Source organism: Crinia signifera, chromosome 6 (assembly GCF_055691185.1).
Source record: "Crinia signifera chromosome 6, ASM5569118v1, whole genome shotgun sequence".
In the NCBI taxonomy this organism is placed as follows: domain Eukaryota; kingdom Metazoa; phylum Chordata; class Amphibia; order Anura; family Myobatrachidae; genus Crinia; species Crinia signifera.
The window spans coordinates 174,218,833-174,244,629 of NC_139222.1; the positions used below are offsets into that span (position 1 = coordinate 174,218,833).

A 25,797-nucleotide genomic window follows, 5' to 3' on the forward strand; every position below is an offset into this window, starting at 1 on the left:
TCAGAATTGTAAAAATACAATATAAATACCCCTAAATAGGAACACCTCTGCAGTTCATGTAATAACATTAATAAAAAGCATGTCATTATGACACTACAATAAATCAAAAAATATTCAAAATTTAGGAATCTATGTAATATTCCTGCTAAACCTATAACTGCCATGATTGACATATCAGTAAACTCATACATTCCTGATAATTACAATAATCAGTTCAAGTGTGTAGGTGGTCATAGTTAAACATAGTAAGGATATGGGACTCAAAAACCCAAAGGCTCAATATAGTATCAAGGGTACTATAATGGAAACTACTGAGGAGGAAAGAGATCTAGGAGTCACTATTACAAGTGACTTAAAGGCAGGAAAGCAATGAGGAAGGCTAGTCAGATGCTTGGTTGCATAGGGAGAGGAATCAGTAGCAGAAAAAAAAGACGTAATAATGCCACTTTATAGGTCATTGGTACAGCCTCATCTGGAATACTGTGTCCAGTTCGTCAAACTTCAGGCTTACGTGGATAGTGAATGGAGGCATTTGCCAGTATGTAATATGGAGCACTGGCAAATGCGTCCTTTATTGTGCATGAGACGCACTTGCCGTCTCCCTGAAGCTGACACAGGCAGTGTTGCCGTACCCTGCCGCACAAATTATTGAGATGCACAAGTGTATGAGACACTCATGCGTCTCAGGTAGATGGAGCGCCTCTCCGCCGGCGGTTACCGGCGCTGTCAGAGGCACTCATTAGGCTTGCCAGGGACACCGTGGACAGAGCTGCAGCTCCCAGGGACAGTATGGTGACTATGCAGTGCTGCCGCTGGTACACTACACTAGGCTGTCATTGGGCTACACAGTGTAGCTGCTACAATATAGCACTTTTTGTAAAGATTCAGAGACTCATGGGTAAATTTACTAAGATGGGAGTTCAAATTTAGATGGGATGTTGCTATGAGCTACTAATCAGATTCTATGTATTATCGTCTAAATTCAAAAAGGTGCTAAATAAGACGGAGATTCTGATTGGTTGCCCGTTCATAGCAACATCCCATCTGAAATAAAAATTCCATCTTAGTAAATAAACCCCTCAGTCTCAAACAGATGCACAAGTCAGTAGAATCCACCCTATAAGAATTCAAGCAATACTAAAGGGCACAAAAGGTAGTACAACATAGTATCACCCCGGTGGTCATAACGATTTGGCCACTCAATATGTATGTACCTGTATGTTTTGTATGGGCACATTTTATGTTTTGGGAGCAGCTTGATTGACAAGTTATGGTTCTGCAAATGATCCACAAGACAACCGGATCAACAGATAAAATGCATATATTTTGACAGATAAAACTGCAACATGTGACTAAAGATGTACTGACTGGGCGGTAAAATGTATTTTGCAGAGTGCTCCGCTTATATTAAACATATTATATATGCTATATAATAGAAGAGTAACATTGATGCTCACCTTGAGGGGGGTATTCAAAGAGTTTTGAGCATTGGTGGCCACTAGATGGTGCAGTGTGGAGCAATTCAAGTGTAGTTCCATTCAGCAGTGCACAGCCGCTGGTGCAGATATTACCACCATGTTGTTACATCATTTTGATAGGCTGGTATCTAGTAAATTAATTTTATTTATATAGCCTTTTTCCAGTAAGAGAGATACACAAAATATAATAGATAGATCTCTCTTTCAATCACACACACCCTACTTTAAGTAAAATAAAACACACACACAAAAAAAAAGAGACAAAAATGAAATAAAATCAGCAAATATGTAGTAATACAGCATGTGTAGAAATCATACATTTGGTCAATTTCTATTTATTTACATTTATAAATTACAATCAACAGTGGAGCTGTTGAAACAGTAAAAAAGCAGCAGCCAGATATACAGTCACTTCCGCTTGTGGAAGATGAAAATCCAGTGACAGAAGACAGCCAAACATTATCTCGCTTGCTGGAATTTTCTCATATGGAGTGCAATGGAGCTGGTAATTTCCATGCTAGTTTTGTTCTGTCCATAATAATCGACAAAGGCACCATCTGGTCCCACCAAGTACATAACAATTGTGTGGTCCACCTAGAAGTTAGAAGAGTTCAGGTTACACAGAGAATTTAGATGGACCACCCAGTGACATATTTACCACATCATTATGTTTTTTCTATAGATCATAGAAAATGTAATTTACAAATGATAAACATAAACCTCCCCAATCACATCATGTCTCCCCTCACCGGAGGTCCTGCTCGGATATCATCATTGCAGCCGGTACTGAGCCACCAGTCAAGGATATAGGCAGGCATGGCCATACTATGGTCCTCCAGCTGTTGTGAAACTACACATCCCAGCATGCCTTGCCATAGTTTTAGCATTCCCTAATAGCAAATCTGTGGTAATGCATAATGGGACGTGTAATTCACAACAGCTGTGAGGAGGGCCATAGTTTAGCCATGCCTGGCTTAAGGCATATGGCAGTAATACCAAACTTTTTCATATCATGTCACCCTAGAGCAGTGGTAGCCAACCCTAGCCCTCGAGAGCTACCAACAGTTCACATTTTCCAGACAACCTAGCTGCTGCACAGCTGCACTCATTAATCATTGACACATTTTAAAAGATACACAGATGGAGCTAATTAGCTCACTTGTGATTCTGTGAGGAGACCTGCAAAACATGCACTGTTGGTAGCTCTTGAGGACTAGGGTTGGCTACCCCAGCCCTAGAGTATCACAATATTTTTCATGGCACCCATAGGATAATACTTTCTTATTTAGAACTTTAGAAAAAAAATATTAAATTAAATAAATTGTGTTTATATGTCATCCTTAAGATGATTTAGGTGGTGAGGGACTGAATTCGCTTCTGCTTCTCCACATATTTTAGGATTGGAAGCCTCAAGCACTGGTTTTGCCCATTACATTGACCATAAATAATTTGAATTGGTCCTGGACCACCAACCCAGGGCACCGCTGTCGGTGCTCTGCGGCACCTCATGGTGCCATGGCACATAGGGGCAGATGTATTAAGCCTTAACAAGAGATAAATGCAAGGGTGATAAAGAGAGATAAACGTCCAGCCAATCACCTGCTAACTGCCATGTTACAGGCTGTGTTTGAAAAAAGTCAGTAAGGAGCCGATTGGCTGGATGTTTATCTCTTTATCACCCTTGCATTTATCTCTTGTTAAGAATTACACAGATCCACTGGTGGCATAAGATGGACAGGACACTACAATTAAAAGACAATGAATTTGGATTTTCTCTTACAATGTAATCGCTGTCATCATCCTTGGGCCCTTGGCTGAAATATACTCTATAAGCCTTTGCAACTTGCTCAATCTGTTCTACAGTGCCAGTCAGCCCCACCAGCTTAGGGGAGAATTCTGAAAAGAAGGCAGAGGTTATTCGGAGACATATCATATTCTCAAATCAATATACTTAAAGCTTTACCATGAATTAATGCAATGCTGTAAAAAAACAACTCTATGCTTCCAGGAAATTTAAAAAAAAAAGTTTCTATTTAGTAAATAGACCAAACATTGTGGTGTGTACTTTAATAAGCCTTTAAATAACCTGCAATTCTGATGAACATTTAACCAGGATCGACCAAAAGAGGCGAAAAATGCAGGTGACAGTAGGATGCGGCAGCATTAATGGAGGAGATAACCAGGGCACTTATTTTAATGGACTCCAGGCACATCTGATATTCCAGGTTTGAGTGTGTCAACCAGTAAATTGGTATCACTGCCATGTGACAGCTGGTAAAACACATAAGCTTGCAGCAGGGCCCTCTAATCCCCAAGTCTGTCTGTTGTTACCCAGTTTGTTTTATCACGGTTTACTATTGTAAAGCGCAATGGAATCTGCTGCGCTATATAAGAAACTGTAAATAAATAAATATACAACTCTATGACTACATTAATGGTTTAGTGGGAATATGTGACTTGCTATGAATTTTTGAAAATATTCCATTTAAAGAAAAGATTGGAACCTTAAAATTCATATTTTAGTTTAGTGTAGTGTAATGCACCACATGCAGATGCCCAAACTACAGATCAAACCAAGTAGGCTAATTATCATCTCTCACAACTTCAACCTGATGGCAATTACAGAAGCCTGGCTCACACAATCAGACACTGCCTCGCCTGCAGCACTGTCACATGGTGGTTTCCACTTCACTCACACCTCCAGGCCTGAATAACTGTAAAGGAGGTGGGGTTGGTATATTACTGTCACAAGCCTTCACATACTCAGTTCTACCACTAGTTCCTTCACTCACATTTACATCATTTGAAGTTCACTCTATTAGGGTTTTTTCCCCTTTCTCTCTGCGTGTTGCTGCTATTTATCACCCACCTGGGTTTCCCAAAACTCAATTTCTAGAAGATTTCTCTGCCTGGCTCCCCCATTTCTTATCCTCTGACATCTCCACTATCATAATGGGTGACTTCACTATTGCAATTGACAGTCCACCATCTTTGCATGCTTCCAAACTCCTCTCTCTGCCTCTCCCAGAGGTCCAACACCTCTACTCATGAGGAAGGCCACTGCCTTGACCTAATTTTCACCAGGCTGTGCTCAGTCTCTGATTTTACTAACACTCCCTTCCCTCCCTCTGATCACAATCTCATTACCCTCTCGCTCTCCTCCATTACCCCAAGCTCACTGACACTGAAATCATGCATGCCTACTCTAACCCGCAGAAATACTAATGCTATTAATTTTCCACAACTTTCCACCTCCCTGCAACAACAGCTCTCACTAATTTCTACATTTACAGTACCTCTCCTGACTCTGCTGTTTCCCACCTCTACCAGACTCTTGAAACAGCCCTTGATGAAGTGTCTCCAGCTACCCATTACACCCCACGAGAAAAAGGAGATTGAGACCGCGCTCACTAAAAATATGCAACAGGTGTGAATATGTATTTAAATCATTTAATAAAACAATTCTAAAACATTCAGATATTACGATAAAACATATATCTCATTAAAATTTGGGGTACCAAATTGGAGTGGAGCAAGGACACCCAATACTACCCAGACGCCAAACTTTGCATTTCCCATAAACCGGACCAGTCTCCAGAATTATTCCCACAACCAGGAACCTAAGGGCATCACTTCTATGCACACCAGGTAGAGCACCTCACAACATCAGGCGCTCCCTGGGTTGGAGATCAGCACCTCTCCTAATTACAAGTTTCCCTGCATTTTGGTTATCCTTATGGGACGTTTACCTGGAGACATCATAGGAACGGACACAGGACATTAAAACAGGCGGACTGTGGGTGAATATCCTTGCTCTCATTGCTACATAGTGGTACCCCAAATTTTAATGAGATATATGTTTTATCGTAATATCTGAATGTTTTAGAATTGTTTTATTAAATGATTTAAATACATATTCACACCTGTTGCATATTTTTAGTGAGCGCGGTCTCAATCTCCTTTTTCTCTTGTATTACTTTTTTTGGGTCCGACTTCCCAAAGTTTAGAGACCGCTGCTCCAGCGGGACAACTCCTCCCAGGCGCCCCTACAGGACACTTCGGTGACCGATCCTTTCTCTACCATTACACCCCACGTAGGCTTAGATGCCAACAGTGGCACATCAAAACAACAAGACAATTTAGAAATCAGTCACGTAAAGTAGAACGCCAACGGCGTAAATCTCGTAATGACTGATTTCCTCACATATAAGACTAGCTTCCACTACTGCAATGCTTTGGACCCTGCCAAACAAACACACTACCAATCTCTCATCTCTTCTCATGCCACCAAACCTAAGTGGCTTTTTAACACATTTAAGTCTCTTCTGTTCCCTCCCCTCCTCCCCCAACGGCAACCATCAGTGCACAAGAACTTGCCTCCTACTTTAAGGAAAAGATTGATAACATTCGAGATGAAATGGTATGCTCTTCCACAACCTCTAACCCTCTTTCTTCCCCACCTGAACCTTCTGGCAATTTCTCTTCATTTGTGCCTCCAAATGAAAAGGAAGTATTAACACTCCTCTTATCATCCTACCCTACTACCTCTCCTCTAGATCCTATACCTGTACAAGTCATTAAAAATCTATCTCCTGTGATTATTCCAACCTTAACTAAAATCTGCAATCTCTCTCTTGCTATTGGTACTTTTCCTTCTCTGCTCAAACATGCAGTGATACTCCCATTCTGAAAAAAAAAAAAACACAATTCTGACCCTAACTCTCTAACTTTCATCCTATCTCTCAGTTCCCATGCCTCTCCAAGCTACTGGAGAGACATGTCTACTTTCCCCTCACAAAATTTCTTAACTCTCACACCCTATTAGACCCGCTTCAGTCAGGCTTTCGCTCTCAGCACTCCACTGAGACAGCACTGACTAAAGTGGCGAAAGATCTGGTAAGTGCCAAGTCTAAAGGCCATTACTCACTACTTATTCTTCTAGATCTTTCTGCTGCGTTTGACACTGTGGATCACACTCTTCTCTTACAAACACTACACTCCCTAGGTCTTAATGATATAGCCCTTTCCTGGTTCACATCTTACCTATCTGATCGCTCTTTCAGTGTTCGCTTCTCTGACTCTACTTCCTCTTCATTACCTCTGTCAGTCTTAGGTCCTCTGCTCTTCTCAATCTATACTTCGTCTCTTGGCAAACTAATCAGCTCTTTCGGACTTCAGTATCACTTATATGCGGATGATACTCAAATCTGTCTATCAACCCCAGAGTTGTCACCGGTGGTTTTGGGCCGAGTCTCTGAATGTCTCTCTGCCATCTCATCTTGGGTGTCTTCTTGCCAACTCAAACTCAATATTTCCAAAACGGAATTACTTATATTCCCGCCAACTAAGAACAGTTACCATCCTGATATCTCCATCGCTGTTGGCAACTCGACAATCTACCCTACCCCACAAGCTCATTGCTTAGGGGTCATCTTTGACTCTGAACTGTCCACTCTTCCCCACATTCAATCTGTCTCCAAATCCATGTCTCCATGTTACCTGCATCTAAAAAACATATCCAAAACACGACCGTATCTCACACAAGACACTACTAAATCTCTTATCCATGCACTCATTATATCCTGCATTGATTATTGCAATAGTCTCCTAACTGGTCTTCCCAAGAACAGACTCTCACCACTGCAATCCATTTTAAATCCTGCTGCTAGGCTGATCTTCCTTGCTAGACGCTCATCGTCTGCTGATCCGCTCTGCCAGTCCCTCCATTGGTTGCCTGTATCTTACCGTATTCAATATAAAACACGTCTTGCATATAAAGCTATTAACCATACTGCACCAGCATATATCTCTTTACTGATCACAAAATATCTCCCATCTCGACCACTCCGCTCTGCACAAGATCTGCGTCTCTTCTGCACGGATCACTAGCTCCCATTCACTATTACAGGACGTTCATCGGGCTGCTCCCATCCTATGGAATGCCCTTCCACGTACAATAAGACTCTCCACTAGCCTCCAAACTTTCAAGTGTTCCCTGAAAACTCACCTCTTCAGGCAAGCCTATCATATTTAAGTTCCATACGCATAACCCTCTGAGGCACTTATGTATTATATAGCTTCCCTTCTGGACTTTCTATCTTGGTGGGACTGCTATGCTATTACTGGTGCCTGTCCTTCTATGTCCATATAGATTGTAAGCTTGCAGCAGGGCTCTCCTACCTCCAAGTCTGTCTGTCGTTACCCAGTTTGTTTTATCATGGTCTACTATTGTAAAGCGCAACAGAATCTGCTGCACTATATAAGAAACTGTAAATAATCATATATGGCAGGATTGGGGCTTTGACAGCATTTGCATGAAGCCCAGATAGTCCTCATAACTATCAACACATACCAGAAAAATGCGATGATAGTTTATTCTTATATAATCTTACTTTAAGCAGTTATATGTGCCTTTATGGTATGCTTTTGCTTCAACAAATTAATTGCAGAATGAAAGTATACCAATCTAATATTTTCACCCAGCAAATAAAAGTACTAGATTTAAGTTGAGATGTTTTTCTAGGAGGGTATTATCAGGTCTATGACCAATTTCTAATCCATACAAATAAGAGCTAATGGTTTAAATGTTATTAATTTCAAGTAATTAATAACTGTATGTCCCCAATAAGCATTGTTTAGTTTTATGCAGCCCACACACGCACCGATCCCGACGTGCGTTGTGGGCTTAACCAGCACACATAGCATCGCATCGCATGCCTTGTGCATACGATGTGCATGCGATGCGATGCTGTGCTAGAAAAAGCTAGTACAAAAAGTATGTGCAGCACATACTTTTTGTACTGTGCGATGAGGTGCCGCGGGAGCGCGCACCCCATCGTACAGCATCGCACCGCCCGCATCGGTGCGTGTGTGGCCTCCTTTAGTCCTGCACACTGGCAGAAAATCCAGCATGCCGTATAAGGATTCAATCAATTTCTATCTAGCCATCAGGCATTGCAATTGATTCCAGGCCACACGTGGTACAGTATGGCACATGAAACTGTCCAATGTCAGCTCTGAGATTTTGGGTGGCTATTTTAAGATCTGCAATGTTTTGCTTTCAAATTTCCAATTTTGTTTTGTCATCAAATAACACGTTGAAAGTGATGGACTAACTGCTCTTTATGAATCCACTGTAATAAATACATGCACCCTCTGAAGCTAATAAACTAAAATAATTTACTAAGATGGGAGTTCTATTTCACATGGGATTTTGATATGGGCAACCAATCAGAAACTACTTTTAGCACCTTTTAGAACATAATAGAAGGTATCTGATTGGTTGACCATAGAATCATCCCATGTCAAATAGAATCCCATGTGATTTCCCCAATGAATGTAATGTAAATGATTGGTATTAAAATATAGGTACTTGTGGACAATCACGGCTCCCACGATGTGCATCGTATAGCAAAAAAAATCGCATGCGATTTTGCAAAAAAATGGTTAAAAACTGCAAAAATCGTATCCAATCGCATGCCACTATATATGGCATGCGATGGGAGCCGTGATACTCCACAAGTACCAAAATATATATTGGTAGAAAGTAACTTGCTTGTTTATTGCAGTATTGGCATATGGTGGTGAAGGTGGTCTAATTTGTGTATGTGGGGGTGGAAGTGAGTTAAGATAACTGAAGTGCGACTGGTTAGGAAGTGGTTTCTAATTGAGACATTCACAAACGGTGATGATAGGGGAGATGCTAGCACTAAGGAAGGAAGTGCTGTGTCTCGGAGTACTGACTGATACGTAGATTTGTGAAAATAACTTGTGCATGTGTTATAGAACTTTAAAGAGTTTGGACTTGTGGTGTATGTAGAGGATTTTAATATGGGAACTGGTGAATATGTAATATGGATATTTTTTACAATAATAGGTAGGGGTGTTTTAAAGTTTACTGGTTGTTCATGTGCATTAGCCCAGGAGTTATTAGAAAAGGGGTAGTATTATGGAGTAACATGTCCAACAAGCCAAAAGTCTGAGCACGCACGATCCCATCAACAACCTATCAATCAAAAGGTGGCAAAGCATGGTGGAGCAAACTAAGCATTATCTATTGATTTATTGTATTTATAAACAGGTATTTATATAGTGGACTCCTGTTCTGCAGCGGGATGCAGTCAAGATGCCGGCGTTCAGAATACAGATGCTGGCATCCTGACTGCCTTCAGAAGGCCGGTGGTGGATTTCTAAAAGGATCAGGACGCTGATGATGGAACACAGACAGACAGCTCCCTGGTTGGAGGGGGGGGGGGTGAGGTTAAAGGCATTTAGAAGGGTGGGTTATGTTTAGGCAGCAGGGTGCAAGTGTTACGGTTAGGCCCTAGCAGAAAGGCTTAGGGTCATGTTTAGGCTACCAAAAAGCTTATGGTTAGTGGGGGCATGTGGAAGTATATTATGAGGTAAAATAGGAATTTGGTACTCACCGATAATTCCCTTTCTCCGAATCCGAAGGGGACACTGAAGTACTACGCTGGGGATAGTGTGGTGTTATGGAGGAGTTGGCACTTTAAGAACTTGAAGTGTGGTGTGGCTCCTCCCCCTCTATCCCCCCCTCAGACTCCAGTCTTAGTTACTGTGCCCGAGAGGAGAAAAGAGACCAGGAAACCTCTGACAGAGAGAGAGAGAATGAAAACAAGACACCGAAACAAAAATAAGTCAAAAGAACTTACATACAGACCATCGCATGCAACACAACCTGGCCACATGCGACCTGTAAAAACCCCTCCCTTACCAGAAGACCAGTGCCGGGAGGGCGCTCAGTGTCCCCTTCGGATTCGGAGAAAGGGAATTATCGGTGAGTACCAAATTCCTATTTTCTCCTTCATCCTCTGGGGACACTGAAGTACTACGCTGGGGACGTCCCAAAGCCATCCCCACGGGCGGGAAGGCGCTGGGCATCCTGAAGCACCGCGCGGCCAAACCTAGTAGAGGATGCCGCGAAGGTGTCAAACCTATAAAACTTAATAAAGGTATTGGGCCCAGACCAAGTGGCTGCCCTACATACCTGAGAAAGAGACACCCCCCTGGCCGCCGCCCAAGAAGGTCCCACCGAACGGGTGGAATGAGCCGAAACTCTAGTAGGCGGAGGCCTGAACATAAGCTTGTTTAATGGTTAGACAAATCCACCTGGCCAAAGTTTGCTTGGTAGCCGGCCAACCACGTTTTGCGGAACAGTATAGGACAAACAGAGAATCCGACTTCCTGAGATCCTTGGTTCTGTCCACATAAACCTGCAAAGTTCTGACCACATCCAGTGAAGCGAACTCTCCTGTCAAGGCCGGAACCACGATTGGCTGATTAAGATGATAAGCCGTCACCACCTTTGGCAAGTAATCCAATCTAGTCCGGAGTTCCGCCCTATCTGAGTGGAACACCAAATACGGAGAACGACATGAGAGCACTGAGGTCAGACACTCGTCTAGCCGATGCCAAAGCCAGTAAGATCACCGTCTTCCAGGTAAGTAAACGTAAATCAATAGATTCTAAAGGCTCAAACACCTCCGACTTGAGATAGTCCAACACCAAAGGAAGATCCCAAGGTTCTTCCGGAGGTCTTACCGGAGGCTGCAGCCTTAGAACCCCATTCAAAAATGTTTGTATTTCCGGCATCAAGGCTAATCGCCTATGAAAGAAAACCGACAAGGCAGACACCTGGACCTTAAGGGACCCTAAACGAAGGCCCGCCTCAAACCCTAATTGCAGAAACCTCAACAATCGGGACAAAGAAAAAACAGCTGTAGGGCACTTGTGTCGTTCACACCACGACACATAAGCCTTCCAAATCCTGTAATAATGCCGGGAAGTAACCTCCTTCCTGGCTCTCATCATTGTGGGAATGACCTCTTTAGGTACCCCACGCCTACTCAGCAGCTCGGCCTCAACAGCCACGCCGTCAAACGCAGCTGCCTTAATTCTTGGTAGACGAATGGTCCCTGTTGCAATAGATCCTCTCTTTGAGGCAGTAGCCAGGGTTGATCTATCAGGAGCCCCTGAAGATCGGCAAACCAAGGCCGACGAGGCCAATTTGGAGCTATGAAAATCACCGTTGCCTTCTCGCGCTTGATCCGTTTGAGTACTAACTGAATCAAGGGTAACGGAGGGAACACATAGATTAGATGGTAATTCCACTCTGCGGTCAGAGCATCCGTCGCCACTGCCTCCGGATCTCGTGACCTGGAACAATACTGAGCCACCTTGCAATTCCGTTTGGATGCCATCATGTCTATCTGAGGTAACCCCCAACGATTGACAATCTGGCCAAACACCTCCGGATGCAGTGCCCACTCCCCTGGGTGCACATCCTGGCGACTTAAGTAGTCCGCTTCCCAATTGTCCACCCCTGGAATGAACACCGCCGAGAAAGCCAGAGAATTCCTCTCCGCCCATTGAAGGATCAGGCGTACCTCCTGCATAGCTGCCCGACTGCGCGTTCCACCCTGTCTGTTGATATATGCCACAGCCGTGGCATTGTCCGACTGAATTCGGATCGGCTTCCCTCTGATGAACAGGTCCGCCTTGAGAAGAGCCAGACGGATAGCCCGAATCTCCAGAATATTTATCGGCAGCCTTGAGACCAACGGCCCTGAAAGTGACGTCCCATCACAACCGCCCCCCAGCCCTTCAGGCTGGCATCAGTCGTGATGATAGTCCACTCCCAGACTCCGAACCGACGCCCCTCCAACAGATTGGCCGTGTGAAGCCACCAGTGAAGGGACAGCCGACTGCAGGGTGAAAGAATTACCGTCCTGTGCATGTGGACATGCGAACCCGACCACTGTCTCAACAGATCAAGTTGAAAAGTCCTGGAGTGGAAAGGGCCGAAAGGCAGAGCCTCGAAGGAGGCGACCATCTTGCCAAGCAACCGAATGCAAAGGTGCACCGACACCCTCCGAGGACGAAGCACCTGCTTCACCAAGTCCTGAATCGAGGCAATTTTCTCCAAAGGAAGGAAGACCCGCTGTACTTCTGTGTCCAGAATCAGTCCAAGAAACAAAATCCTTTGGGAAGGTACCATCTGGGATTTCCCATAGTTTAGAATCCAGCCATGCCGAATCAAGGTCTGACAAGTCACGTGAAGCGCCTGTTCCAGCTGACTCTTGGATCCGGCTTTTATCAACAAATCGTCCAGATACGGAACAATCTTGACTCCTAGTGTGTGGAGAAAGGCAACCATGACTGCCATTACCTTGGTGAAAAGGCGAGGCGCCGATGACAGGCCAAAGGGCAGAGCCCGAAATTGAAAATGTTGGTCCTTGATTGCGAACCGAAGGAACCTCTGGTGTAAGTCGTAAATGGGAATATGTAGATAGGCATCCTTGACGTCCAAGGATGCCAAATATTCCCCCGGTTCCAGACCTGCCACCACCGAGCGAAGCGACTCCATTTTGAATCTGTGGTACATAATGTACTCGTTCAGCTTCTTTAAATTTAAGATCGGCCTTACCGACCCGTCTGGTTTTGGAACCAGGAAAAGAGGAGAATAAAACCCCTCTTTGCGTTGATCGGTTGGGACATGCATTACCACGCCGGCTGATAACAACCGCTGAACTGCTTGGAGTAGTAACTGAGAGTCTTTTTCCGCATGCGGAAGACCCATCGTAAAAAACTGTTGAGGAGGAGAACCGGCAAACTCTAGTTTGTATCCCCGAGACACGACTGAGAGAACCCACTTGTCTTTGCAGGATTCTTACCAGGCCTGCCGGAAATCCAGAAGCCGCGCTCCTACTCTGGGATCCCCCAGGTAGGAGGGGAGGGCGTCATGCCGCGGGCTTTTCTGGCTGCTTGGCGTCTGCACGCCGGGAGCCAGGGTTAGCGGCGGAGGTGGCGGCGCCAAAGCCTCTACCTCTACCACGGCCCGAGGTAAAGGAACCTCTAGACTTACCTCTAAATTTCGGGGCCCCTCGAAAGGAGCGAAAAGCCGGACCCTGGTAAGGTTTTTTCGGAGGAGGCGCTGAGGAAGGGAGGAAGGTAGATTTACCCCCTGTCGCCTGAGCAATTAATCTATCCAGCTCTGGGCCAAAAAGAACATCCCCCGTAAAGGGCTTCCACTGCTTTTTTTATATCCGCCTCCGCCTGCCAAGACTTAAGCCACAAAGACCGTCTGGCTGTAATTGACAGAGCCGAGATCCTCGCCACCAGTGAAGCCGAATCCCTGGCCGCCTCTCCAATATATGCCGCGGATTCTCGCATTTGATCAGCCAACTGAGCTAACTCCTCAGGAGGCCTCTGCTCCTCCAAGCCCCTGGACAAATCCTCTGCCCATTTCTCCATGGCCCTGCTGACCCAGGAGATAACAAAAATAGGACGCAAAGAGACCCCAGCCGTAGAAAAGATGTGCTTAAGCCCCGCCTCCAAACGCCTATCTGGCGCCTCCTTCAGGGCCACCGCTCCCGGAATGGGAAGCGCTGCCTTCTTTGAAAGCTTAGAGACGGAAGCGTCCGCTAACGGCGGGTTCTCCCATTTCGCCCTGGCTTCCAGGGCAAAAGGGTAAGACGCCTTAAAGCGCCTGGATAACTGAAACTTTTTCTCAGGCACTTTCCAAATGTCCAACAGAGGCTTCTCCAACTCTATGGACTCAGGAAAAGTTACCGCAGCTTTAACAGGACGGCCAAAAATAGAAACCGGAGCAGGCGGTTCTTGCTCAGCAACATTAAGGGTCACCTTAATAGCCTGAATCAAGGCCTCTAAACCTTGAGCCTCATCCTGAACACCCTGCTCTTCATCCACAGGCGCAAAGGTATCATCCAACGCCTGACACTCCCCCTCTTCTAGAGGGTTAACTTCCTCCTCATCAGAGGTATCAATCCTCAAAACCAAAGGAGCACCCCTTTTTTAGGTGGAGGAGGGGCGCTGGACTGTGTAGGCATAACGGTGGATTGTACCAGCGAATCCACTGACCTAATCAACTCTCTGGCCCATGAAGGCTCAGCAGAAGACATAGTAGACAGATGAGAATGTAAAATCTCCCTGTCCCTACGAGACGCTGCCAGCTCAGAAGCTAAGGTAGCTAACACACTTGTAACCCCTTCAGCATTAAGGAGAGCAGCTTGATGTTGAACAGCCCCTCCTTTATAGCAATCCTTACACAGTGACACACCTTTCACATGCTGTGTAAATTGCTGGTTACACTGAGTGCAAGTGAACAGCTTCTGAGAAGCCTTAGAGCCAGAAGCTTTTGTTGCCATAATGGAATCCAATACAAACACTTCCTTCACTCAGCACACTCTAACACAGCCACACAGATAGCAGTGTAAACCCAGCAGGTAAAAGGAGGAAATACAATAGGGGGAGAGGACCTCACCTTCCCCGAATTAGGCCCACCTGAACACTCCAAGCGGGGACTCCTAAAAGGAGAACCCCTTCACTCACCCAGCGCAGTGACACAGTCTGTCCAGTCTGGGTGAAGCGCCTTGCTGTCCTGTAGCAGAAGAATCCGATGAGACACAGCAAGCAGAGGAAGGCAGCGTGGGCAGAGAGGCAGCGTTTGCCGCGCTGAGGATCTTTAATGCGGAGGAGACGCCCATGACACGCCTCCTCCTTCCTCCGTCCCAGCGCGCGCTGAGGACAGCGGCGCTGAGACACAATCTGCCCCTCAGCTGGACCAGCGCGCGACTCTGGTCCAGCAGTCACCCGGCGCACAGCGCCTTGCGTCCTGATCCCTCCGGCGGGTGACATAGCCGACGGAGCGGTAACACAAGCCGCGAGCAGCTGTGGCGGCTCCCCCGCATCTAACATGCAGGCGGCTGAGGTCAGCAGCGTGCGCCGCACGCAGAGCCGCTCTGACCTCCCGGAGAGCTTGTATACACTGCAGGCAGCCAGTCTAACACCCAGGCTGCCTGCACACTTCATAATAAACAACAAAAAATAAATAAAATAAGGACAAACAGAGACTCCTGCGGGAGCCTCTTGCCCAGGGATCCTACTCCTCCGGGCACTAAACTAAGACTGGAGTCTGAGGGGGGGATAGAGGGGGAGGAGCCACACCACACTTCAAGTTCTTAAAGTGCCAACTCCTCCATAACACCACACTATCCCCAGCGTAGTACTTCAGTGTCCCCAGAGGATGAAGGAGAAATATATCTGCAAGAGACAGGAGAGAAGAAATATGGAGTGTAAAGGAGAAGGATACGAGAAGCACGTTCATCTTTATGTCTGTGCAGTCTGTGAGGTAACCCTTTTTTAGACTACATTTCTCATTATCTGGACTAAAATGTTGCTCCCTATTAAAAAACTGAATTTATGTTTTCTTCAAATATAAGTAGATAGGGATGCGGTCATTGGGTCACCAGCATGTTGGTCGACGCCATTAGGTCGACAAGGGTTAGGCCAACATGAATCAAACGGTTGACCTGGGGTTTTTCACTGGTTTTTTTTTAGCCGACAGGCGGTATTTCATGCCCTACCATCCACTAGGGCGTGGCAGGAGAATAAAATAGTCTGCCGAGCGCAGTGAGGCACCATGCCCGTAGCATGGCGAGCACAGTGAGATATGCGAGGGGACGCAGTGCTACGTTTCAGTGCCCATGTCGACATTCGAAAAAAATAATGAAAAAACCCCAATGTCGACCTTTTGACTGTCGATCGACCCCCCCCCCCCCCCCCCTGTCGACCTAGACTCATGTCGACCTAATGACTTTCGACCAACATGCTAGTGACCTAATAAACCATACCCAGTAAATATAGGATATACACAAAGTAGTATACAGAATATACAATACAGTGTTCTCAATACAGAATTTTCACTGAAATAAATCAAATGAGGGTAAGGGATATTTAAAACTGCAGAAAAAAGTAATAATTTGCCAAGCATATGATATAAATAAAACAGGTAAATACAGTGTTTCCTTGTAAATGTAAGAAATATTCCTGCATACAAAATATTAGGAGTATGACTAATACAGTACATCGTAAAAAAAACATTATACACAGGAAATCAAATTACAGCAAAGACAGGAAAATAAATGGTATATATTTTAAATACCTTTAATGTACCTGGCGACAGCATCTTTGTCATCACGTTCAGGATCAACAGTGATGAACAGTGGAATGAGATTAGGGACAGCTTCCAATGAATCTAATAGAAATAAAAGTAAACAATAAGGATGTAAAATTATTATAAAGCAGTGGTGACCAACCAATGAGAGGCAAGGAGACAAAAAATATGTTATGATAAGGTATGTATGGTAATATGCTAGATAAGCAAGGTTATTCTCAGGAATTGCAACCTGGGTCAGTGCTCTGCCATTTGTGTGAAAGGAATGGCCCCCATTTTTACCCAATAGGTCATGTTTTCATAATTTCTGTCTGTGAGAGCACGTGGGGTAATTACTGACCAAGCACAATACATTAACTCACCAGTCCATGAATAAAGAAATCTACAAAACATGACCTGCTGGTGGTACTTGAGGGCTGGAATTGGGAACCCTGCCTTATGGAAATACACCACAAATTTGAGAATATTGTCAAACAACATGAATATAGTTATGTCGAGTTCCCCTGTAGTGCTTTAAAGTAGAAAAACACAAAGCATTCAAATAGATTTAAAAGTAGTGATTACCAATTTCATCCACAACTTGGATCATCTTTTCAATTTCATCTGGGCAGATATCAGGACAATGCGTGAAGCCAAAGTACAGCAATATCCACTGTCCCAAGTAATGCTGATCTGTTTTGGGAAGTCCATGGTGATCGATTAGAGAGAAAGGTCCACCAAGTAAAGGCTTCCCCAGTGACCGATTCTTTTCCTTCTCAATCTCTACACCGGGGACAAAGAAAATGGAAAAAATATAAATAAATCTGTGTATGTATACTGGTCAAATGTTCTAGAAAACTTACATTTTTCAAGTTTTAATGGAAATTTATACTGTTTAATGTTCCAATGTACTTTAAAATGAAATCATAGAACAAAAAGAATTAGAGATATAAATATATAAAAAATAATAATTTAACAAAATTTTATCTCAATGACAGTAGAGACCTTTGCAGATATAACCGCAGAACACTGGTGGTATTCTTTCGACAGGTTGAGTATCATTTATCCAAAATGCTCGGGACCAGCAGCATTTCAGATAGGGGATTATTCCGGATTTCGGAAAATCTTTTTTTTGGAATATTTTGGTTTTTGGATATCTGGATACCTGACCTGTACAACAGAAATTAAATATTTTTTTGGGGGGGGGTCTGATTGATGGGGTCTGGAGACTTTGTTGGCAATTCCATAATTGGACACTTACTTATTCTTTTCCTCTTAAGTAGCTCTGTCATAGTCTGGATGTATGTTTTGGGTCATTATCTTGATGATTAACTAGGGATAGAACAGGGGGTTTTATGGAGTTGCAAAATGCTGTGGTCTTGTTAGTTCAGGGAGCCTGTCGATCTGTGCAAGTCTCCTACTGACCGGTAGTGTATTTATCTTCAGGTACATCAAGCGCATTTCAGGAAACTGCTTTAATCTTGGGAGTATCAGTTTTTTAGAGTGGTAGGGAAGCCCAAAGGAACTAATACGTTCAATTACCTAAGACATGTAAAGACAGGGCATAGAGAGGGTGGCCCCAGAGGAGCGCTAGCTCAGGAGTCGAGGAGGATAGAGGGCGCAGTGCCGGCCCCCTTTCCTTCCTTTTATGCGCCTGCCTGAGGACAGGCGATGAGTCAAGCTGGCAGGGGACAGAAGCGTACTGAGTCTCTGTCAGCATACAGACAGAGACCTGTGCCCCTCCAAAATATGGACTCTGCCTTCTTGGAGACAGAGGCTAGAGGTCATACTGCACCCCTAGCATTTGTCAGGGGAGCACAGAGTGCACAGTGCTACCCGGAAGTGCTGCTAGGGTTTACATGCTCAAAGAATGCAATTCCTGGCAACTAGCATGTAGGTAAGCAGCACTTCAGATGGCATTATGTGTGTAACTGGCACTACGTAATGTGCCTAACTATAAGTAGGCACTACGTAATGTGTAATGGGCCTAACTATAAGTAGGAAAATTACTGGGGGTAGGGGTGCTGAAACATACCCTTGCTCTGAGCGCCATGTCATCTAGCTACACTGTGGATGAGAACTTTGGGGGAACCTAATGGGAAGGGAAATGGAGGTGCACTTTTACCACAAATTTACACAGTGGGTTAGTAGACAGAAATGGTTGAGTTATCTGTACTACAATGACACCCCACATGCTCTCAATCATCTTCCTGTAAGCTTAAGTGTGGGGCCTAAAGTGCACTGAAGTATAAACTCCATTAGGGTGTGGTATAGGATTCCGACAGTCGGGATCCCGAAAGTCATTAGTCAGACGTCGGGATCCCGACTGGCCGGACTCAGACAGCATGACGAGCGCAACAAAGCCCCATGCGAGCACTGTGGCTCGCCAACCATTCTATTCTCCCTCTATGGGAGAATAGCCGGTGGCCGTCGGGAACCGGTCTGTCACTGTTTTAACATTCGGGATCCTGACGTCGGGTAAACGACTGTCGGGATCCCGACAGGCACCCCTCCATTAGCAGTCTCTCTTTGGTATCATTGACCATATATCTGTACTGGACAGCATGGCTTGATGTATGGCGACTTCATTTTCTATACAGTTACTGTTAGGTTTTTAAAACACAGTGCCAAAATAAGCACCTTTTCAGAGTCATCTCATTAGCTGAAATAGATCGAAGAGAGGTTTTATATTATAATACAACAGGACCAGTCAACCTGTGGCTCTCCAGCTGTTGTGAAACTACACCTCCTGGCATGCACTGGCCGAGTTTTAGTATTCCATAATAACACAACTGTGGCAGGGTATGCAGGGTTTTGAAGTTTTACGAGAGCTGGAGAGCCACATGTTGACCAGGCCGATAATACCAACGTTATATTATATTTCTTTGCTGCAAGGCGCTGTTTGTTATTGGACCCATTTATTTCTGAATTTAATGTTCCATAGGCTGGCAATAACATTTAAAAAATTTCATGTATGAACTTTTGTTAATATAGAGTTTTGAGGCACCACATCCTGCATCAACAGCCCTACTCTAACAGAATTGCATAAGTAGACAGGTCACTGCCACCAATATATCAGCAAAGTCATCATTATTTCTATGAGCACCCACATGGAATTTGGGTCACCAATGAGCAACTTATGCAGGAATAATATGTGAATGTATTTTTAAATAATACACACAAAGTGCATAAACTTACTTTCTTCTTTCTCCTGTTTAACGTATTTCATCCCAGCCATTAGTACACCTCCCAAAGCCACGGTAATGGCTAGAGACTTCCATGATACCGGCTACTAGGACAGAAAATAGCACACATTTCACAGCAGTCACAGCATTACATATAGATGATGGGAGAATCTGAGACACCTGATTAATGTCAGAACAAACTATGAAATGTTGTCCTAGCCAGGGGCATAACTCCCAGAGGCAATGGAGTTGCCTGCCTCCGGGCTCCAAGCCCTAAATGGGCTCCTGTATATACAGAATAGCAGCAAAAGGGAATACAATGGAAAAACAAAAAAGAGGGACAAATATGCCAGATGCCATTCATACAGATATAAGCACAAGAAGGTGTATTAAACATATTGGGGCAGATGTATTAAGCATTAACAAGAGATAAATGCAAGGGTGATAAGGAGAGATAAACGTCCAGCCAATCACCTGCTAACTGCCATGTTACAGGCTGTGTTTGAAAAAAGTCAGTAAGGAGCTGATTGGCTGGACATTTATCTCTCTATCACCCTTGCATTTATCTATTGTTAAGGCTCAATACATCTGTCCCATTGTGTTCTAAAGGGTATGGGTCATAGGGTCGACAAGAGGAAGGTTGACATGCATTGGGTCGACCACTAAAGGTCGATGTGCATCAAGGTGGACATGGGGTTAGGTCAACAGGGTCATTAGATTGACACAAGCATTAGGTTGACATGGGCAAGGTTGACAGTCAAAAAGGTCAACATGGGGGTTTTCACTTTATCCCGAATGTTGACAGTGTCACAAAAAAAAGTGCACCGCCACCCCGCTCGCCATGCTTTGGGCACACTATTTTATTCTTCCATCATGCCCTAGTGCAGTGATGGCTAACCTTGACACTCCAGATGTTATTGAACTACACATCCCAGCATGCCCTGCATCAGTTTTAGCATGGCCAAATAGCAAAACTGTAGCAGGGCATGCTGGGATGTGTAGTCTGGAGTGTCAAAGTTAGCCATCACTGCCCTAGTGGATGGTAGGGCATGAAATACCGCCTAAAAACAAATTCACAAAAAATAGTGAAAAACCCCATGTCTTTGTATAAACGTCATACATTTTTTTTAAGGGGAGGGGGCAACAACATTTTTTGTTTTCAATGTCGGCACTTATTGTTATTGAAGTTATCACATACTTTTGCTCCTTTGGTTAGATTCCAAACAGCTATATCCCCTCAGCAAAGCACACGTATGTAAACATCATCGGTCAGTGTGTACAGTATGTGCTATATCTTTCACCACCGCTATAGTTAACAATATCTAGTGTTCCATGAATCCCCCAGTGTGTGCCTAGTATTTCTGATGTATTATTGGGAACTAGCACTGTATACAATCTAGTTTGGGCTGACACAGAATCAATAGATGAGGTGCAAACCCACCAGCTTCTTAGTATAAGCAGAAGGATAACTCCTTTGGTCTTACGTTATAACACCAAATATACGCTATAACTATTCCCCCATACACTACTGACTTTCAACAGGAAGTACAGGTCAGGAAAAAAAGCTGAAAGATTTAATTAGTGGAAAATATATACAGTATATTCTTTTAATAATATATTAGTGTTACTTACCCCAGGTTTGGCACTTTTAGATCCTGGCGGAGGTGGAGGAAGTGTACTCAGTAAGCGAGCATTCCCACTGTAATTAGGTTTTACTTTATTTGGATTGTAAATTATCTGGAAGAACATTAAAACACAGTTATTGTCATGATTGTTATTTGTCAAGAACAACACTGGACCTTGTTTAATGGATCTGAGTTCTACAGTATCGAACTCACCAGAAAAAAAGAAAAAATCATAAACCTGTATTTGAAATGGAGAGTTGGCCCGGACCATCACAAAAAGCAAACCAAACCTTCGGCGCTTTCATTTACAGCAAAATAATGCATTTTCAATTTTTTGTAAATGAATAGTTAATGTACGACACACTTCTCTGGCTATAGTACTTCCAACTACAGTAGTTACTTTTATGTTGTACTGGAATGCCAATTTTTTTCTGTTTGTGTGTGTCAGAATAGAAATAAAAAAATGGGAATGATGGAAAATAAAAATAAAAAATAATAAAAAAATAAATACAGATACATTATATGGTAGACTAGCCAGAATGGGTATTTATACGGGATACAGTCATTAGGTCTACAACAACTAGGTCGACAAGCATTGGGTCAACATGGGTGTACAGTAGGTCGGCATGGCATAAGTCGACATGGGCTAGGTTGACAGTCAAAAGGTCGACATTGGGTTTTTCACTGTTTTTGAGCCGACAGGCGGTATTTTATACCCTACCATCCACTAGGGCGTGGCCTGAAGCATTGTGAGCTGTGCACGTCAAACTGTGTCCATGTCCAACATGTCGACATTCGGGTTACAAAAAAACAGTGAAAACCCCCATGTCGACCTTTTGACTGTCGACCTAGCCCATGTCGACCCAATGCTTGTCAACCTAGTTGTTGTAGACCAAACGATCCACACCTATTCATACTGCGTTAGGGGGCATGTCTAACATTATGCAGGTGGTCTGCATGAGGATTATCTATGTAACTGTTGTTTCTGCAATATGAATTGTGGGTAGTGGTTACTGAATTTCTACCTAATATAGAATATGGTTTCAATTTAGCACCCTGCAACTTGTTAAAAATCCTTGCAGTTCTTCCTTCCTACCTGGGGTGTTGCTATCTTTTGTGGTTCTTCTAACAGTCTAGTTTGTATCTCAATGCTGAGATACAAACCAGACTGTCATAGAAACACCATAGCAGACAGCGACACCCCAAGCAGGAAGGAGGAACTGCAAGGATTTTACAAGGTGCAGGGTGCTAGAATGAACACTAATTATATTTTTAACGATATTAGTATCATGCATACAATTTTAAAAATGAGTATTTACATTGTTATCATGCATATCATTTAAAAAAATTGTATAGTGTGTACGCACCTTAAAAAATTTCTGAGGAAAACACTGCTTACTGATGTGGTAGGTGTGATAAGGTCATGGAGGCAGGTGGAGGGGCAGGAGTAGACGTGGACAAGTTTGCTCTAGCAATCACACAGCTTCTAAGTCCACTCTATAAAATTATACGCAGGACTGATTCATTGCTATAGGCAACTGCTCCACTCTCTCTCATTATGGGTGAGGAGGTGATACAAAACAGGAATAGAGTAAAGAAGTAGCAGTGACATTTTGTGTGTGTGATAAGAACAGGCATGGAGTGAAGGATTGGCAATGAGTGTGTATGTGAGAAGATGATCAGAGCAGGTACGGAGGGAGGAAGTTTATGAGATATGGTGCATAGGTGTGTGGTGGGGGTCAGAGATGACAGTTAGCGTGGGCAGACAGATGTGACCTAGAATATGCACACGTCTGGTCACCTCACTGATATACAGCTGAGTCATGCAGTTCAGAGTGGCAGTGGTGAGGGATCACGGGCATTTTTTCTTCTGCTATTTCCTCTCAGCACCTCTGATTGGCTGGACTCAGAAAAGGGGGGAAGTGAAAACAGGGTGACCGTAGTTTTAGCTGATCTTTTCCACTCAGCAGACGCTTTGTCATTCTGATATGGCAATTTGTTTTTTATTGGGAGGGTTAGAAGCAAAAATGGAATCAAAAATCTGAGAAGTCGCCCAAAATCTTCCTGGGCAGCAGGATCACATGCGATAAATCGTATATGCTGTCTATTTGCATATGATATATCAAATCTGGCTGGCTGCAATCCAACAGATCGATCTCTTCTGCAGCCTGTACAACTCGCAGGCTCCAGTGAAATGCGCATGGGACCTGCTGTCAAATACATGTGATTCGGGCACTTTTTATGTGATTGATCGCAGCAATTGCATAAAAAGTGACCAAATCGCATGTATATAGCCTAGTGCAGGGATAGCCAACTCCAGTCCTCGAGAGCTACCAACAGTTAATGTTTTCCAGGTCTCCTCACAGAAGCATAAGTGAAGTAATTAGCTCCACATGTGAATCAATTATAATGTGTCAGTCAGTAATGAATACACCTGTGCCCCAGCTAGGTGATCTAGAAAACGTGAACTGTTGGTAACTCTCGAGGACTGGAGTTGGCTACCACTGGCCTAGTGTATGGGCACCTTTAACCCCCATTTCACATACAGTATAACTCCCAGGCCAAAACTCAGTGTCACAGCTGCTTCAAACCATGTTCACACCACAGGCTGGACCCGGATAATTGCCAGGTTGCCCCTTTGCGGATGCATCTTTTCTAAGCACAGGTAATACTGCTTTCTGTTACTTTTAGTGTGACCCAGGTCGTGCTTTCACACTGCATACTACCCATATACAAAAGGTAGTTGCGCTACAAACAATGAAGAAGAGTGTGTAATTAATAATATGTACATTTATTAAATAAGAACACTTAAAAAATTGGGTATTAGCCAAAACAAAAATAAGAAATTTTGGGGAACAAATGATGGTAAGAGCCTGGTAAAGATGGGTTACTTATGATGGAAGTGGTCCATCATAAGGAACAACCCCCCCCTCCCCACAAAGAAAGCTGAAGGAGCAGTGAAACACATCGGTTCTAGGACTGCTGCAAACCACCTCTTGCCCTTACATTACAACATCCTGCGTGCCTTCACCCAAAGTCCCAAACCTAGCTCCATTATTGGTCCCAATCATCCAGAATAAAAACCTCCAGGCTCCCACTACTATTTCTGTGGAGGAACACCACCTTTCTATCAGCCTTAGTGAGGATATTGGACCATTTCCATCATAAGGAACCCATCTTTACCAGACTCTTACCCATCATTTGTGGAGGAATGCCACCTCCAATACATCTGGAAAACCATCTGAGGGTTGCCCATAGCCAAAACCATCAGGACGAATTCTTCCTTTGTGCCCAAAAGGAGAAGGACAATGCAGGAACTGAGGTGATATACAGACGTTTTTCTCAAAAAATACTTCACATTTTGAATGCAGTTCCCCAACATTTCTTATTTGTATTTTTTCTTGTGCTTAAAGCCAATTTTTAAGTGTTCTTATTTAATAAATGTACATACTTCTTTATTAATTACACACTCTACTTAATTGTTTGTAGCGCAACTACCTTTTGTAAAACCTCTAGGGCAGGCATTCCCAACCACGGTCCTCAAGGCGCAACAACAGTGCAGGTTTCAGTGATATCCAGGCTTCAGCACAGATGGTTTAATCAGAATCCCTCAGATACTAATTAAGTCACCTGTGCTCAAGCCTGGATATCTACAAAACCTGCACTGTTGGTGTGCCTTGAGGACCCTGGTTGGGAATGCCTGCTCTAGGGGGTGACAACCCTTTTTTCTGGTTGCTGAACTTGCTTGGAAAAGTAGCTCCAATACAGGCAACCTATACAGATACGTGTTTATCTGATCCTTCTGCATACTACCCATGTAGGTTCCAGGTTCCACACTGGGCTAATTTCACACCAAGCCAGAACCCAGCAATATCCTATGTCAGAGGCTATGAGTAAAAAGGGTATATGGTGATGAAGGGACTGGAGTGGGTCAAGGAGGGAGATTTAACAAAGCATGGAGTGATAAAGTGGAGAGAGATAATAGTATCTACCATCCAATCAGCTCCTTACATGTTACAGGCTGTATTTGAAAAATGACAGGAGCTGACTGATTGGTAGTTTATCTCTCTCCAATGACTGATACATCTCACCCATTGCATGTGTTATGAGATGATGATGAAGTACAAATATAGGTTACGCACGACGTGTAATGCGGTAAGAGACAATGGATATCATCTCACTGGTTAATGATGGGAACAGTTACAGTGTAAATTGGGGAAGAGGTCTGCATGACAAAGCGGCGTATAGCACTCACCCTGCCGTACACTTGGGCTCTGCGCACAATTCCATGCAGCCCCGGGCTCTGCCGCAACTTTACACACAGCACCACAACCTGCGCCGCCATGACACTGACCTACAGGGCCACACATGGAGAGAGCAATATTATGGTGTAACGTACTGACAGTTCCCTCTGGAAAATGTGACTTCGCAATTTGGTTCCGGGTACCAAGAGGCCGCCGAAAAATAAGCTCTGACATCACGTAAACGGCCAAACCCCGACATGTGCGCGTAAAATGCACTGCAGAACGAGGTGC

At 44.0% G+C, this 25,797-nt stretch overlaps 1 protein-coding gene across 1 annotated transcript; it reads right to left on the bottom strand.

Moving 5' to 3' along the window:
• Positions 1–1,605: 1,605 nt before the first annotated feature.
• SCO1 (synthesis of cytochrome C oxidase 1) lies at positions 1,606–25,797 on the bottom strand. Its single transcript, XM_083148156.1, has 7 exons — positions 25,518–25,797; positions 21,270–21,374; positions 19,651–19,741; positions 17,038–17,235; positions 16,462–16,554; positions 3,259–3,374; positions 1,606–2,072 (listed from the first exon to the last, which is right to left on the bottom strand). Exons 1-7 carry the CDS (start codon positions 25,605–25,607, stop codon positions 1,938–1,940), a joined length of 828 nt encoding a protein of 275 aa, XP_083004282.1. The 5' UTR covers positions 25,608–25,797; the 3' UTR covers positions 1,606–1,937.